At 36.5% G+C, this 17,820-nt stretch overlaps 2 protein-coding genes across 2 annotated transcripts in view; both read right to left on the bottom strand.

The window, feature by feature from the left end:
• The window catches only part of LOC118556413 (ras-related C3 botulinum toxin substrate 2-like), a 16,697-nt gene extending 16,190 nt beyond the window's left edge, over window positions 1-507 (bottom strand). Inside the window, exon 1 of the mRNA XM_036136657.1 lies at window positions 475-507. Coding sequence (XP_035992550.1) covers window positions 475-507 — 33 coding nt within the window. The remainder of the gene's footprint in view (window positions 1-474) is intronic.
• A 2,497-nt stretch (window positions 508-3,004) lies between these two features.
• Window positions 3,005-17,130, bottom strand: rac2 (Rac family small GTPase 2). Its single transcript, XM_012849548.3, has 7 exons — window positions 16,976-17,130; window positions 11,595-11,666; window positions 7,435-7,552; window positions 6,906-6,968; window positions 4,983-5,142; window positions 4,691-4,824; window positions 3,005-3,469 (listed from the first exon to the last, which is right to left on the bottom strand). The coding sequence occupies exons 1-6, from the start codon at window positions 17,008-17,010 to the stop codon at window positions 4,694-4,696; spliced, it is 579 nt and encodes a 192-aa protein (XP_012705002.1). The 5' UTR covers window positions 17,011-17,130; the 3' UTR covers window positions 3,005-3,469; window positions 4,691-4,693.
• Between the last annotated feature and the right edge of the window lie 690 nt (window positions 17,131-17,820).

The following is a 17,820-nucleotide window of genomic DNA, read 5'->3' as shown; positions in this document are numbered from 1 at the left end:
AAACATCACTCCGTGAAAAGACAACAATTGTAAATGTAAAAAAATTGCATTTTCTTTTGCATAACTATGTTTTTTTCTGTGTAGGTTTTTCCGGTGGACATGAAAACATTTCTTTATTGTTCATTTAAAAAGCAAGTGAATTATCCTTATTGATTCTTTGTTTGTGAGAGGTAAAGAACATAATTGCATTAAATAGAAACTGAAGCGGTTGGTAATGACTTATGAGTTTGTGTTTTGGTTTCTCACACTATTGTATAATCAAAATCCTATTCATTAATATTTGCAAGCACCATCTTTGCTGTTCTTGTCAAGTATTCTAGTCAAACAACTTATTCTTTACCTGCAGATGATAAAAAAAACTTTTAGCTAGCTACTATTTGAAAAAACCCCAACAGAGATTAAGTAAACTTGTATGTTTGCTAAAAAGAAATAATAAAAAAACACATCTGATAAGCACAGAAAAAACAAGCTCACAACAAGATCCTCAAACTTCTCTCTATCACACATGGCAGTACACATTTACACACTGATTTGAATGTTATATGTTAATTATTCATAGTGACAGTGCCCTTCACATTTATTGGTACCCTGATTAGAGGTGTGCAAAGGTAAATCCATCTTGTATTTTAGTTGCATAATGTCAACCCACAAAATGTAATTTGAGTACAATTATTTTAAAATGGCAGATTTTTCCCAATTCACTGGTGGCACGTTATGTTCCCCCTTACTTAAGCACGTTGTTTAATTTTTATTATTATTATTTTGTTTATATTGTATTGGGTTGAAATTATGGAGTTTTCACTTAGTAATAAACAAGTCCCTGTTTTCTTGGTATATCAGTAAATATATGACACAGATGCCAATTCTCTTAACCACTCTATAAAAAAGGGAATGATAGAATATTCTGTTCAAGTAGGCAGATAGGTTTTTTATTTTCACAAGTCACAAAATGGCTAACATAAACTGGGAATTAGTTTAAACCCTATACTGAGTTCGAACAAGATGTAAAAAGTGTAAAACAACCACAAAAACACTGGACAAGGATTCAAGTTTAACATTCAACACCACATTGATGAGGCTGGACAAGTGGGCAAAAAACAATCTCCAAAGTTAGAGAAGTGAGGAAAAAATGATATGTTATTTCTCTAATCTTTTCTGGAGGTGACAATATTTTTTCTCTTTAGGGACTAATAACACAGTATAAAATCATAATTTACCATGTTGCTTTTGCCTTCCTGAGGTGATCAGAAATTATGAATTCACGGTTGAAGGGAATGAGATGTATAGTTCATTGTAAACCAGCTTTTCCTATTTTAAATTGGCAAAATTATTATGAAATTGACATTTTATACCTGCTTTGGCATGTATCATTATTAATTAGTGGTGTTAGTATCTTATTCTTTTATCCACAAGACTAAAACAAAGCAACCTTTTACTCTGTTCAGCCTTCCTATTATCTGCATAAAATGCTGCATAAAATTTCTCAACATGTAGTTTCCTACATCTCTGTACTTCCTCTGGATTCATTTTTAAATTCCTCACTAGCATTTACAATTGCCAACTTTTGAGTTCTTCCCTGTGTAAACACCAAAAAATGTTGTCGTTACCTTGACCTGGAAAGCCCTTAGATATGGTCTGATCATATGGTCTGCTTGGAAAGAGATCATAGTTCTCAATGTCCACCCAGCAGCCAACTGATTGGGGAAATCAGACATAAAATGATTGGATTCTGGTAATCTGTCATGACCTTTGGGTGTTTGTATTATGTTCCTGGATCATGCTTTCCTTAGTTACTTTCACTTCAGTTTCTGTTTATTAGTTATTTTTCTATTAGTTGTCTCTTTAGGTTAGTATTAACTAGTTTGTAGGTTCTTGATTCCTTCCTTAGAGTTACTACTTGTGATTTCTCCTTGTCTTCCTCTGCTTTTATGATCCTTCTACCTTTATTGCTCTTACCTGTGTCCCATTATCCACTCCACCTGTTCTTCATGCTTTCTCTCATCCTCTCCCCTGTATATATACCACCCGGTCATCATTTTCATCTTTTGGGATTCTCCGTTGTGTAACCCAGTTATTGTCTGTTCCCTCTGATTTGTTCTCCCGAGATTTCTGTAAATTACATTTTTCATTATATTTTCTACTCATCATTAGGCTCCCAAATGCCTGTCCGTTTTTTGGTCTAGCCATCGCCTCACCAGACATGATATAATCAGCGGATAGATACGTCTTTGCATCTCTAGTAAATTACAATATGTAGATTAGATGATTCAGATGATGTTTGTAAATGCAATCCTAAATCAAATTTTAAACCCACAGACATAATGAAGAAAGCCTAATGCAACTAAACTTAACGTACTTGCCCTATGACACATTTTAGAATGACAAAAATAACAAATATATTTAATTAACAAACTGGAAATTCTGTTCTGTGATGCATTGGTTAAAATGTTACTAAATTCCCATTTAAGGCCTACACAACTACACTTTATTACATTCAGAACTGTTCAACAAAGACATTTCATATTTAATTATGTCCTTAACCTTGGCTTTGCGCTTCAGAAAATAATTTAATCTGTAACACAAACCCGCACCCTGAGACTCAGACAGCTTATGACCAATGAATTCCACCTGGCGACAAGATACCGAGAACCATATTCTCACCATTAATCAGGTTTCCACAGGTAATCGCAAATTAGTCAGATTGATGTTATTGCCACAACGTCTTGCCCTTCAGGAAGGCAAAGTGAGATGGATGATGCTAATAACAGATGGCAGAAATGCCACCAGATAAAATCAACATTATCTCAGACTACTCTCATCCATTTTCTGCTGTGGTCGTGTAGTTCATGACACATCTCTGGTACTGCTTGACGGTAGTAGTTTTGAGATCTCGCAAATGAAAGACCTCCTAATTAAATTTTATTCAAAACTTGGGGGGATAACATAAATGGAATCACTTTATATGTGATTTTTATTATCATATTGACACTACACAATTAATATATAAGTTTATTCTGTTTATTCCAACACTTCCAAACAATAGGTTTCTTATCAATGCGATTATATTAAGCTTCTAAATTTCACACCAAGGATACATATGAAAACACTGTTTGATAGTAAGAATAATTGTTACTGTGATATGTTGCAAAACTTTTTTTATATTGTAAAATAGAAACACAAAACAGTAAACACGCATCTCAAAAGCTCTTAGGGTGATAGTACGGTGTGCAAACCTGGGACAGTTACAGAAAAGTTAAATCTCTTGCAGAGTCTGTATTGCTCAGTATTAGAAGGCTGCGGCTAGATGTTTGCTACTATTTAACCATAACTGTCGAGGTGTTTTTTTTATGTTTTTTGTTTTTTTTTCACAACTGTGGATATTTATAAGGAACTTTCATCAAAGAACTTTGAAATCTTCTTTTAAGGCAGAGTCAATGGTCCGAACGTCTGCCGTTGCTCTTCTCTGGTCCTGTAAGAGATCAAATACAACCTGTATGAATCACACAAATCAGGAAGGGGGAGAAAAAAAAAAAGAAATAAAAAAACTTGATCTCCAGAATGAACATTTAGATTTTATTTCTCTTAGCAGCTCAGGCAATTATGATTCCTTATTTTACTCAGGTTAAAAAACATAACTGTCTCAACATCGTGCCTTTCCACTGTCCAATAAAGATGCAATTATCATGTTAATTCTAAAACAGCAGGAAACCTAAATTAAGTTTTTTTTATTATTGAGTCTCAGTGCTTTTAGTTTCTAAAGTAACACAAGTCGATTATAGCTCACAGTGTTGTCTATCAAACTATTACATGTTTGCACTTTACTTAGATAATTGGAAAGCTCGGAGGTGTGCATAATAATTACGCAAGTTGTGCTGCTATAGGGGACTTTTCTTAAAAAGTTATACGATGGAAGACGGGCAGTGAACACCAATGGGTACTCTTAGCCACTGTACTCTGGTGCATACATACTTTTGCAATGGCTGTGGTCGTGTGGGCTATGGGCTGTAGGTAACAGTACTTTAAATTGTCTTGTTAGTGAAATTCGTCTTCTAAATATACTTCCCTTGTCTTGCTTAATACGTGTCTGAATGTAGATGTACGTATAGGGCAGGCACATGTTAATGTATATTGATTTATTGGCTTACTTAATGGACTTTGGAGTAGTATGGTAGTAGGATTGTTAGCGCTAAGGACTATAGGAAGAAGAAGGGGTCTGTACAGGACATCCATCATTACCTGATCTTTAACATGTGGAATAGATAGACTGTCACCACTGTAAGGTTTATAGGTCCAGCTGAATATGCTAGCAGTGCTGGCAGCTACATCCATCCATGTAGACCACAAAGTGGTGGGTCTGCTGTAAAACCTTCCAGATATTCTATGATTGTTAGATTTAGAACCCAAAGCAGTGACAGACGTAGTGGAGTGTGCCACCATCCATCAGGTTTAACAGTTACTTCCCAGGAAGCCTGAACGCAAGCTAATGACAGATGTCACTGACCAAGGAATCGCACTGAAGGCAGCGCCACCTGCGTGCGTATTATTTGCCAGGGTCTTTTCTACTTCTTCAAATAGTTTGCTTGTCTTTTCTATTTTTTAACCATGACTCAATTTCTTTCTCCTTTATCATGTTGTAAAGTATGACTTTTTTATATATATCTCCTGCCCTCTCCCCTTATCGTCGTCTCACCTTTTACAGCAGTGAGCAGGGCTTCTTCTTGACCTTGGCAGGCTGAGGGCAGAGCACAGCCCGGATGGCCTCATCGAACACAGTTTTCAAGCCACGCTGAGTCAAGGCTGAGCACTCCAGGTACTTTACAGCGTCTGAACACACAGAGAAAGACACATGCGTGTAAATAAGCCTTCAAAAAAAGCACACATTGAACAACATTGTGAAACGTATTGGTTGCCTTTTCCCAGGGAGTGGGGTTGCGGTATGAAGACATTCAAAAGATCCAGCAAATTTCACAAGTATAACTAACCTATCTCTTTAGCCAGAGCAAGACCTTGTGGATAAGTGATAGGCGCCAGTTTCTTTTCCTTCAGCTTCTCAATGGTGTCCTTCTCATCTCTCAGATCCAGCTTGGTGCCCACCAAGATGATGGGTGTGGATGGGCAGTGGTGACGAACCTCTGGGTACCACTGCAAACAAGGAAATGAAGAAGGGAACTTTCTATAAGCCCTACGACATGAATCAAAAAATAGTAGAGTTTTAATGCAAGAATGGCTTTTCATGTAGACAGATATATTTACGTCTTTTAGAAATAAACAAATTTACAGTCAGAACTGCAGTTGTTGCCTTTCACCTATCTTTTACAGATTTTTTGAAATGGTTTATCTTATGCTTCCTGTCTCATAATCCTTTTCTCACTCGTTCTTCCCTTTGTCACTTCTACACTTACTTCATCCTTTATCCTGAGAGACTATTTTCCTGTCCATTAGCCCCGTGATTGACGTGGCATTTGACTGACGGATGCAACCATCTTAATAGCACTGCTTGCACCAAAGACATTTGATTGACATGCAGAGGTTATGGGAATTACCAAATGAATCATACTGCTGCTACCTTTGGCGGATTTTAACTTTACTGTTGGGCATTCATTAAATTGAAACAAATTAGAAAATACGTCTTTTCTTGTTTTCATACACTGAATATAACTGTCATGTATTGTAATGAGGATCCAGTTTACAACTTATTGTGATTTGATTATAAGCATTTGGACATGAATTGAACCTTTGTCTTAAAATGTATCATGATATGACATTGTTGCAAATTAATTAATTTTTGTACTACTGCTGCTTCATTCATATTTTTTTTTTGAAAAGATGAAACATCCCTTTTATTTATTTAGTCGATGCGTTATTTCATTTTTCTTTTGCCCTGATTAGTTTCTTCTTGGTCATCTTCAATGAAGAGAGTAGAAAATTGGTGGTGAATATCTAAAAAACGTCAACACACCCTCTTAAAAAAATATCAAAAGGTCTTTATTTTGGACATGATTTAAAAGACCCATGAAGTTCTGAGGTGCTTTGGCATAACCACCCCCTCAAGGAATGAAACAGATCACAATGAATCAGCAGTCCATTTAAAGAGACGATCCATTAGCGTGAGGGCTAAACTTGCAGTAAATCCTCAGTCAACAGGACTTTACCCCTAAAAATCTGAAGCCTGAGTATGTTGTTAACAAAAAAAAAGGCAGAAGGCTTCTTTCATAGTCTAACACCTGTAGCTGAAGGCAGGGAAGAACAGTGAATACAAAAGCCAATGATCATAGAAAAATACATGAAAATAAAGAAAAAAAAGGTTTGCATAAAGATAGCAAATTACAAATATTTTTTGTCTCATATTCTAATAAGCACAGGGATGTGGTGATTCATTGGGATCTTCAGCTGTGCTATATAACAACATACTCAGGTGTTAGTTGATGCGGAGCTGAGTCCTGTTGATGAAGAATTGACTACAGGTTGAGAACCTAGGGAACCGTTTCTTTAAAAAGACTAGTGATTCATAGTGATCAGTTAGACTTACAAAAATGTTTGCTGAAAACTTTGTGGTTCTTTCAAATCCTGTAATGTTAATAATAGTATTTAGATTTTTTCAAGGAGATTGGTGTGTAGATTTTTTAAACTCAGGTTAACAGCGTTCCCATTTTAACACCATCTTGACTTCCAACATTAACTCTGAAGTCCAGGAAGCACCCTTCCTACACAATTATTAGCAGAAATTGAGAACATTTCTCCTACAATGTTTCCACTCACTGTTTTTTTTTTTTTACTGTTTTGTCTTCTTGTTTAATTGTTGTTTATTCCTGTAAATCACATAGTGTTACACAACATTGTATGAAAGTTGCCATACAAATTAAGCCTAATTAAGTGACATGGAATGTGTGATAAATGTAACTCACCTTGGCTCTGACGTTCTCATAGGACGCTGGGCTCACCAGGGAAAAGCAGATTAGGAAGACATCCTTCATAGAGAAACGACAAATAAAAAGGGATTGTTCATCATAAATTTACATGGTTGACAGGATATTTTAACATCATTTAAAAAAATGTACTAACTTTTGTATGCATTGAATGCAAAGTGCATATCCCTACTTAACCTTCAATTAAATATTGACCCGGTAAGTTGTCTATCCATGTCATTTTAAAAACTGTATTCAGCAGTTTCTGATCATCCTCAATATTGCAGTATATTTTTGTTTCCAAGCCAAAGTCTGCACCATCCAGAAGAAAATTTTTTGTTTTTCTTTTATTTCCTTCCCTGTTGCTCCAGTCACCGAGACTCTGATTTTGCCAGACTGCAGTTTGTTATAGATTTGACAGCCACAATTTAAATTCTCACACTTTCCCACAGCTGGAGACAAAATGGATTTTGTTTCTAAAATGAAATGCCTTGCGTGTGCACTTGTTCATGTGGAAAGGACTGCGTACCGTTTGTGGATAGGACAGCGGGCGGAGCCTGTCATAATCTTCCTGTCCTGCTGTATCCCAGAGGCCCAAGTTTACTGGCTTGCTGTCCACCATCACATTAGCCGAGTAGTTGTCAAAGCTGTCGAAAGCACAGAAGGTCAGTCATCAGTCAGAGGACCAGTAAGTCAGCCTTTAGTTTAACGAGTCATTTTAAGTATCAGACGGTTGATTTATGGGTGCCACAGACATTCGATCACAGCAAAGTTCTATGGAAGATTCTCAGCCGTCTGATACAGGAAAGCATACGTTTTGTGTTACAAAGAACAAAAAAGACAATACACAATAAATTGAACCCAAGAGGCTTTGTGATATCAGAATATAAAAATAAAGAACAGGTTAAAGGAAAAGGAACTGAACGAAATGCCTCTCTTATTGAGGTGTTACTTACAAATTACAGTTTTTAAGCAAGACTGCCTTTTAGTGGTCAAACTGAAACACTGCAGCTTCCCACTTTGAGCAGGTATGATTTCCACCAGTTTGAAATAAAAACATAGTACAGTTGTTGCTGCAAAACAAATCTTAACCCAAAGAAATAGGCTTAATTTTATTTTGGTTGAAATGTGTTGCTTGCAATTTTACAAAGACAGACATACACCTACAGCACACTATGAGTACGTTTGTATGTTAAACTTTCCATTCTAGTGTCAAAGGGACGTTTCACTTTTGGCAAACTCAAACATTCGGCCTTACTTTGGCTTCTGTATCACGCTTTTGCTTAAATTACCTCTCACATGTCACTTTGAGCCAGTTAAAACTTGTCTCATATAAAAAAAAAAAATAAGCCATCGCTTGATTTTCCTTTTCTTTTTACTTTATGTATTTTGGTAAAATGCAAAGTGGATTCAAATATCTCATTGTTCATATATGTCATATGATATTGCTGTGTGGCAAAACTTATTATCTGGTGCCGCAGTGTTGGATCCCCTGGTGTGTTTGTGTACAAGTTTAGATCAATAACTCAAACTGAAATCATTTGAATAATTTTATTAAAGTATCATATGTATTTAAATCCAAAAGTGAAGATATTTCCCTTTCAAAGGGGGCAGTAATGCACACACAAGGGAGTTTCAAAGAAGAGGAAAAGAACACAACCATGTTAAACATGAAAAAAAGCATTAAAGTGAGGTGGTGGCCCCATGTTTTATCATGTGAAGCATAGCTTTGACTGTTTTACCAAACAGGTTTCACTACAATTAACAAACCTTGTGCAAGCACCACCCCATATAGCATTAGTGTCACTATCAAGCATCCAACAAGTAAAGAACGACCCCAACGGGTCACACGGTAAATCAGTCAGTGAATCGTTTAACCTAGACAGTACTACTAGAATGACTTATAGGCTTGGAACTCTGAACCAAGATTTATACTCAACAAGCTTTTGTCTTCAAGTATAGTAAACAAAGGGGGCTGTTTGCCTTCTTTCAATCACTTGACATTGTCGTGTACTAAACAACAAAGAAGGTGAACCAACATATTCATAGGAGATCCTCCAGAGCATTTTCAGATGTGGTTCGATGGAGATCACACACACAAAAGCATAGCCATAACCATAACCCTCAGGAGTTTCGATCAGTTCAAAGCAATCTCATATTCCACAAATCTGGCAGCCCTGAATCACCAAAATATAAATGTTATCATGATCTTGACAGTTATACAGATAAAAGTTGGAAAATAAACTTTTAAAAATAAACCACAATTCGTTGTAACTTTAATCATTGTTTACTAATGTGCTAAATATTTAATGTGAAATTGTCTTTTAATTTAGTGTCAAGGGTATGTGTTTATAACAAAGCTTAAATTTGAAAACTACCCCTTTAATAAGACAGTATTTTGGCTAAGTTGATAGACTGCTGAACAATATTTACAGTAATACACATTGTTGATTCATCTCTAGTTTATAAAAGTGTTTTATTTCACATACTCAATCTTTTAATTGGCTGTCTAACATGCTACAACTTAAAGTCTGCCACTGCCTCAGTTTCGGATTTGGTCACAACCTGTTTGCATTGTAGACTATGCTGCATTTGTCTAATTGTGTAAAACTGCAAGATTGCAACTTTCCTCTGTTCATCTTGGATGTGCATTTGAGCATCATACATAAAGTTCATAAATTGTAAATGCTTTTCATATCAGCCTCATTCAAAGTGACAAACCACAAAGGAAACCAAAAACCTAGAGGAAAACAGACAACATCCAGTCTGAGAGACCATCAACTGAACGACAGCTGTGTGTGATGATACTTCCCCATTACCAAAGCCTAGAAAGACGGAGGTATGGGGACTGTAGGTACCGTAAGTTTATTATTTTGTGAGTAAAACAACAGCCTGGTTTTAGACTATGGTGAAATATGGTTAAATCATTCTTTGCTGGCAGTTCCGGTGAATTGATCTTGGAGTTTTTTGAACACTAAACACTTTTTCGCGTGGCGCCATCTACCAGCAGTACTGCAGAACTATTAAAAAGCCAGATGATTGCCATTGACGCAGCTACGAAATAAGTCCCGACCAAGCTGACCGCACTGTAATGCCTCGTGGAAAACTGATAGCTCTGCGTGAACAAAGACCAACCGTCCTACTCCTATTTCAAGTTCCAGCGAGTCCTCCCCTGAACCTTCTTCCACAAAATCGATGGTATAAAGATAGCAATGGTAGATATACACATAATAGGTTATATTTACTTACAAACTGAGCAAGAACAAAGCTTGCTCAGTTTGTAAGTAAGCTCTTTAAAAAAACGTTGCATGCAACCAGAGTGCGCTGTTGACATATCCATTTAAAAAATGTAAAATAAAGCGAATATGTACCTTTAAACGATCAATTTTGAAACCGGGTCCCAGGCTGGATACATTTCAAAATGCCACTTTCATTTTTCCGAGTGTACATGCAAGCGGCAGCTTTTCTTAAACAATGATGTGGTAGCTTCGCCTCTCTCTGTAACCCGCCAGCACCTCACTCTCAGGCTTTTCATCCTCACAAATACTCAATTTTACATCACTAAAAATGATTATTTCTGAATACCTTGAACAAAGTGGAGATTTTTGAAAACCCTGTATTTGTGGTTGTCTGTTTACATGACTAAATTGAGTTGTAGAGTCTGGCACATCACAGTCTGCAACAAATAATGCGGCGCTGACATCACACGTGACCGCTGTTATGCAGTGGAGGAAAAAATAATGCTGTTAGAGAGGTGCTGATTTTTATGTTGGATAAATTCTATGTTATACATTTAGAAACTGATAAAACTGATGACCAACTCCTGATTATTTTGAAGTGGTGATTTCAGTATTGATATTGAGAATTTTAATCCTGAGAAACATCTAAGATCCCTTATTGCAAAAGTCTAGATTCTAGAATTCATCTTTCTTGATTTTGAGCGTCTGAGGTTGATTTAAAAAAAAATTACAAAAGTTACTTAGTTATTTAACTTAATTGCTGTTTAGGACAACTTAGTCACTGGGATAAGAAACTTAAAAAAAGCACAATTTGCACATCATTCAAACTACTTTTTTCTCCTATATTCATATTATAACAAAAATGCAAAAAACTAACCATTGATCCCTCTGCTCCCAGTGCGTTTAAAAAATGCTGATAAAATTTCTGCTTTTATTTTAAAACTCAATGTGATGTACAAAAATGAATTTATACTTTCCTAAAGTTGTCTTCTTTAAGGCATAATCTGTCCAAGTACATTTTTCAAACCAGAGTGCAACATTTCCTTCTGCACTGTTATCTCTCAAGTTGGCCTGTTCTCACAGTGGTATTCTTGATCAGTGCAACAGTGGCAAGGAGAAAGGAAATGCGAGTGAAAATCTCTTCCTTCTGCTCCTCCTACGGTTTGAAGACGCTTGAGTTTCAGAGGAGGTGTGTTTTCCTCACCTGAATGTTGCCGCCAGCCCCAACCTGCCCCTGTTAGCACTTTCACACATCTACAGCAGCATGGGCATGTTGTTATAAAACATACTCCAAACGTCGGAAATGTTCATGCATTGTTTGTGCTGTTACAGATACACATCCACATATAAGTGTACATATATGTTAATATTTTTATGTATCCTAAGAGACCTAAAGGCAGCGAATATGTGTGTATGCCTGAGTGTATTAGTGCGTTTGTGTTATACTCACACAGTAGGAATGTATTCCCCAGGGAATGCATTGGTTGTATAGCTGATGAGAAGACATGTTTTACCCACAGCTCTGAAATAAAAAAATAAATAAAGGCAAAACAATCACATAGAGAACTTAAAGAGAAGTGTCACTGTGGGGATTCTTTTTCAATTTATGCAGCATATTTCTAGCTTAACTAGTATCATTACAATATAAACTCTTATTACATACTGTATCGGAATCTAAAAAAAGTTTCTATCTTGTACTGATAGGAAATGATGCAGCAAGCATACAGGCTAAACTTAGTTACTGCTGATGTGACCTACTTATTTGCAGAGTTGTCTAAAAAAAAACATGCCTTCAATCTTTAAGCAGCTTGTTAAAGTTTTGACTGTCATACACGTTCAACACACCATCGGTAAATAAGGAATTTAATCTATGAATGTTAGCAATTCTGAATGCAAAACATTTTTTTTACGCTGTGCCAGAATAAACAGTCTTAGATTCAGGGTGCAAAAAAATAACTTTATTGTAAACTGTAAAAGCATGACTGCAGGCTATGAAATAAAATTGAATGGGACCCATTACAGGAGCTCGCCAAATGGGCTGTTTCAACAGCTGCCTTGACGAAACTGCACCGCTGCACGTGAGAGATGATTCAACAAGTACCGACTGGCCCTGTTCTAATTTGGTTCCAGGAATTTGCTCCTTTTGCTTAGTGTTTAACAACAAATCACGGTTTCACAGAAAAAAATCATACATCAAGCAGATAATGTTCTGAATCGGTCTTCTTTGTTGCAGTGAGGAATGTCTTTGAACCTCTTTTCATTGAACAGAAATACCTGAAAGCACTTCTATTGACATCAAGTATGAATTTTGTTTTTCATTTTCTACCATGACAGGGGTGGTGTGGGGGGGACAAACTGTCCTGAGCCCAGGAATGAAATTTGGAGGGGGGGCTCTGACCATTAAATTATTGGTGGGAATCATTTGTCTAGTTATTTTGATTTATGTGAAAAAAAAATCATATTTGATTTAATAGAACTTTATATATATATATATATATATATATATATATATATATATATATATATATATATATATATATACATATATATATATATATATATATATATATATATACACACACACACAAAAATGGTTAAGGAAAGCTATGGCTGCAAACTTGGCTGCCAAGTTGGCCTGTTCTCTACAAAGTAGCTGGACGTGACAGTTAACCGCAGCACATTCTGAATTTGGTATTATTGTGCAACAGTCAGATATGGCCTTTTGAAACCTGAATCTAAACGGCGTCTCTTCCTACACAACACTGCTTCCTGCATAATGTGATGCATTTGCTGAAGAAGACGTGCATGTTTATGATTCAGGACAAAATATCAACATGGTGATGATTTCTTTGTATTTTTATTTATAGAAAATGCATCATTTTCTGTCAGTTGCTGAATTCAGGTTCAGTTGGTGAAGGTTAAATTATGTTGCAGTTAATTTTGTACATATAAAGTATGAAAATAACTGTCTGTTGTGTCTGTCTGTATATATCATCTGTGTTAAATATATATATATATATATATATATATATATATATATATATATATATATATATATATATATACTAAACCAGGATGAAAAAAAAGTCTCTACAGTTTTAGCAACCCTCATAAGATGTGTTATTTCATCCTGCCTTTTTCTTTTTAGCATTTCTAAACCTATGAAAATTATGCCAGGACTTGCTTTTTAAAATTTGTTATGTGACTATTTTGCAAAGGCCGACTGCATGATGGAGTTTTGACGTTACTATTCCAATAAAATTTGGTTGAAATGCTAAAGTTTGCAGAGAGCCAGATACCAAGTAAGGCGGATTTTAGACAGTTAACTGAACTGTAAGAGTGTCACTGTTTGCGTTTATGCATGTGTGTGTTCCGTGGTGTGTGTATGGGTGTCAGAAAGGAAGTGATCTGTTTCAGAAGTATCAGTTAAAGCTAAAAACAGGAACCGGCCATTTTCTCAGCAAACTTTTCAAAACTAACCAAAATCTAAAATGTCTTTTTTTAGACATTTTGTTTCACAATTTCAGAGAACTAGCGTCGTATAAAGTAAAATTTAATGTCCAAGACTATAAAATTGATTTACTGTATCACTTTGTACTGATATTATAGTAGAAACTTTGCTGTTTATCTGCCTTGCTTTTCTAAGGAGACATGCTGAATAATGACACAGCATTGCTGTTCTATATATCAGATAATAGGGTACATGTAATTTGATCAACGCCTTTGGGCTTGACTTTTTCTAAAGTTGCTCGTAAATTTTGTGAGTTGCTGGTTGTGTCTTATTTTGGATTATGTTTTTTTTCTTTAGGTTTGAACTGCTCCATATTTTCATTTAATAAATTTATGAGGTTGAAAAATGCAACTATGAAATCTTGCCCTCAAAGGTACAGCCAAAACCGACCATTGTATTTTTTTTTCTTTTTACAAAATATTTAATACCCTATTAGACTTTCACAATTTTTGAGTACTACAATTAAATTATTCCCGGTCATGCAGCAGTATCCTACTTTGCAACCTCGTAAAATGTTTTGGATGGAAGTACCTGATAAACATATGAGACGTAAATAGAGTTAAATATTGCCCTAATTGGGTGGTTCTCAAACTGTGGGGCGCGCCCCCTAGGGAGGACATAAAGGAATGACAGGGGGAGCATGAGAACAGCTTTTCCCTTTTCTTCTTTTTGTGTCCACAAGATACAGACCCGGTGTCACAGTTTTAAAGGTTTGTGGGGAAATCATATACAAATCTTGCTAAATGAGACAAATCTGTACCTGTATTCAGTCGGAGAAGTAGCAAGGGATTCTGGGTAATCCTCAGAGCAAGTACTTCCTTGCATTGACAAAATTTAGCTATGCATGTCTGTGGATGAAAAATATCAAAAAAAAAATCCTGAAAGAGTATGCAGCTTAATGTAACTGTATTTTGTTCTTGATGGTAGAGTTTGATATTATTTCCACCATATTTTCAGCTAGTCTATTTTAGGTCTCTGTATATTACAGATAGTGAGGTTCATGACTAACTAAAGCTAACGTGTCATCTTTCCAGAGAGAGAGAACGTACTGTGTCCTCAGGCAGGGCACATTATTGTTTCATTCTTTGTTTTTCCTGCAGGTACGAGTGTCAACCAAATATGTTTATACTGTTGCGAATAATATATAGTTTGTCAAATGTGGGGATGTTGAAAAGAGCCAGTTGTTAGAAACTGTTATAGTTATAAAATCTGTATTTAAATATTGTAAAACCTAAATGGGACTCTGGGCAGCATTTCATTGCTTAATGCAATGAAATGCTGATTTCATGTCCTTCTTGACCCATTTTGTTGAAGTTTTGTTGAGATTGGAGGGGGGGGGGGGTCATACCCATTGCCCTAATGGCAACAGTGCATAGATAGATTTTAAGAAGTGGACAAGGTGCAAACCTTTGCAATTCTGATATTGGTATAACCTCTAAGTTGTATTTTGTTCTCCTTCCTGAATTATACATTTCTTCAAGTATCGATGATAAACACTTTATTGCAATTAGTAAAGGCTTCTTTAGCTTGCAAAGTGCATATGTCCATAAGCACCATGGAATTAATTGGTTTTCCCTTAAAACTAAAAACTTTGCATTTATGACAGGTATTTTTGGGTCTTTCTTTTGCTAGATGTAACAACTTGTTTAAAAGTGACATGATGAAATTTGCTCTGCTCATCAGAAAACAATCTGCAGTTTTTTGCCAAACAATGTCATTTTGCATATTTGGGACATACATATGTGGTTAGGGAGCTGGGCGTTTTGTCTTGGAGAGGCCTCAAAGGTTGCTGGTTCAAAACTCAGTCTGCCACTCTGGGTCCCTGAGCAAGACCCTTGACCACAGATTGCTCCCCAGGTGCCACTCGGTGTGGCGGCACCCTGCTCCCTAAAGCATGGGTTAAATGCAGAGACAAATTTCCCCTCCGTGGGACTATAAAGGAAGATATTTAGTTTTAATAGGTTAATGTTGTGAAGGACTCTAAATTATATATTTTTTTTATTCTTGTCAGATTGTAAATTCACAGTACGGCCAAGTTTAATGTGAAGGTTATATAGAGACTCAAACAAAAAAACTTCCCCATAATCTAAAACTGACTTCCTCTTCTCCAAGCCGCGCTGACAGACCAGCAAACACGTGTTCACTGAGCACACAAAAAGCACAACTGCTCAACTTCTTTCAACAGTTACCACAGGGTCCAACTTATCACGGCCACTTTAAAGTGATGTTGAACCAATGGCGTAAAAGTAGCTGCTGCTGCAACCAGATAATGTGGATAATGTGGATATTGCTGTCAGAATAAATAAAGTTTAAATGTCACTACATCTTTCTGGCAGATTTTTGGAAGTCCGTTTCTAAAGTCATAATCTATTTTAAACCATCTAAAGAGATAGATTTTGGCTTTGCGTTTTTACAACCCACTCCACACCCTACACCCAGAAAAAAAAAAAGAAATTTTCCACTGAGCACTGCTTTGTAAAAGTGGATTGACTGACAATTCAAAAACTTAAAAAGCATGAACATATTACAATTTTTGGCTGTGGAGGCACCCACACTTTGACTCTGGCTTCACCATTTTACTGCTATACAAGCAAAGTTGTTCATATGCTGATGCTTACTTCCCTTGCATTTGACATTTCTAAATCAGAGATGTGCAACAGGAAGCTCAGCACATACGGAAATGTAGCCACACCACCTGTGAACAACCTCTGATGAGTTAACTGCTTTCTTATTCGCTTGCAGTTTGAAAATTGTAGCTTTAGTTGAAATACATTATTTTAGAGATCTGCTTTGCCTCCATGTATGAGAAGCACGAGTATGGAGAAGTGTTTTGTTATGCGGATGATGACATAACACTTCGCCAGTGAACAGTAAAAAGTTTTGTTTGCTTCAACCGAACAAATTCAGTAGATTCTGTCTCCGCTTTCCGTTTTCTGTGCTTCATGAACATCTGCTTCACAGATATTTCCAATCCCGCTCTAAAAAAGGGGGGGGCTATACTCATAGTTTGCTTCTTCACAGCATTTTCCTACATGTTGTGACCTGCAAAGCTCATTCAGTGCCCTCTTAGAAAACCAGTAGTATCAAATACACACCCAAGGCTATAGTTTCAGTGCTGGGCATACTTATTTCAAGGTACTGACACATCACTGCGGAAGTTAATAAAATTCGAATTCAAGTCTTTGACGTTTCTCCTCTAAAATCCTCAAGCCTTTTTGCTCAAGGCCGGTCATCTCCATCAACTGATCTAAACCGTGGCTGACAAACACAGAAGGCAGCTTAAGTTAAGACAAAAAAAGTGATGGAAAATAATGCCGTACCCATCTCCTACGACCACACATTTGATCGCCTGCATCCTGTTCCGCTCAGCTTCGTCTGTGCTTCTCTCTGTCACAAACAAACTCAGAAGGGAAGGTTGAAAGACTCAGATCAGCATGCAACTACAGGAAATTGTTGCACACCTCCCTCCCCCTGCACCCTTTGCTACCTCTTCTTCTGTCATGCTCTCCCTCCTCCTCCTTATTTTTTTTTTTGCACACATCTCTTCTTCCTGTTTTCTTTTTTTTCATTAGTCATTTTCTTCTTCTTCAGAGCGGTACAAAGTTGAAGCGTTTTCTAATAGAAAACATTTTGAAAATGGTTTCTGATGATTTGTCAAAAGAAACTGATCTGAAACTTCTTTGTTTGTACTTGTACCTGGCATCTCTTTCCTTCAATAACAATTTATATTTCATTATCTTAGGAGAAGGTTGGACCTTAGATAGACTGATAAGTTGAGAGTTTTTAGACGAGGCCCGATATGACTAGCCTTATGTCGCTGCATGCAACCCTCAACCCAGCGTTATTCATGAAGTACTTAACATTACCACACAACACCACAGTGCTGTGCAGCGTACACAAAGCAAAAACATTACAAGGGCCCTTGCAGCGACACAAAAGCCTAGAACTTAAAATACAAAATAATACAGAAAATGCATTTGATCAGCCATGCCTTAAAGGCAAAATTAAAAATAAGCACCAACTAAAATCAACATCACACAAGGTGTCAAAAGCCAAGGCAAAGAGATGAGTTTTGGGAAGTGAATGGTGATGTAAAGTAAAAAAAAAGCACAGTCTCCTCTAAGCTTAGGTTTTGTTTGAGGCACAATGATAAGCAGCTGATAAG

The sequence above is a fragment of the Fundulus heteroclitus genome, chromosome 5 (assembly GCF_011125445.2).
Source record: "Fundulus heteroclitus isolate FHET01 chromosome 5, MU-UCD_Fhet_4.1, whole genome shotgun sequence".
NCBI lineage: Eukaryota > Metazoa > Chordata > Actinopteri > Cyprinodontiformes > Fundulidae > Fundulus > Fundulus heteroclitus.
This window is presented reverse-complemented; position numbering and strand designations above follow the sequence as displayed.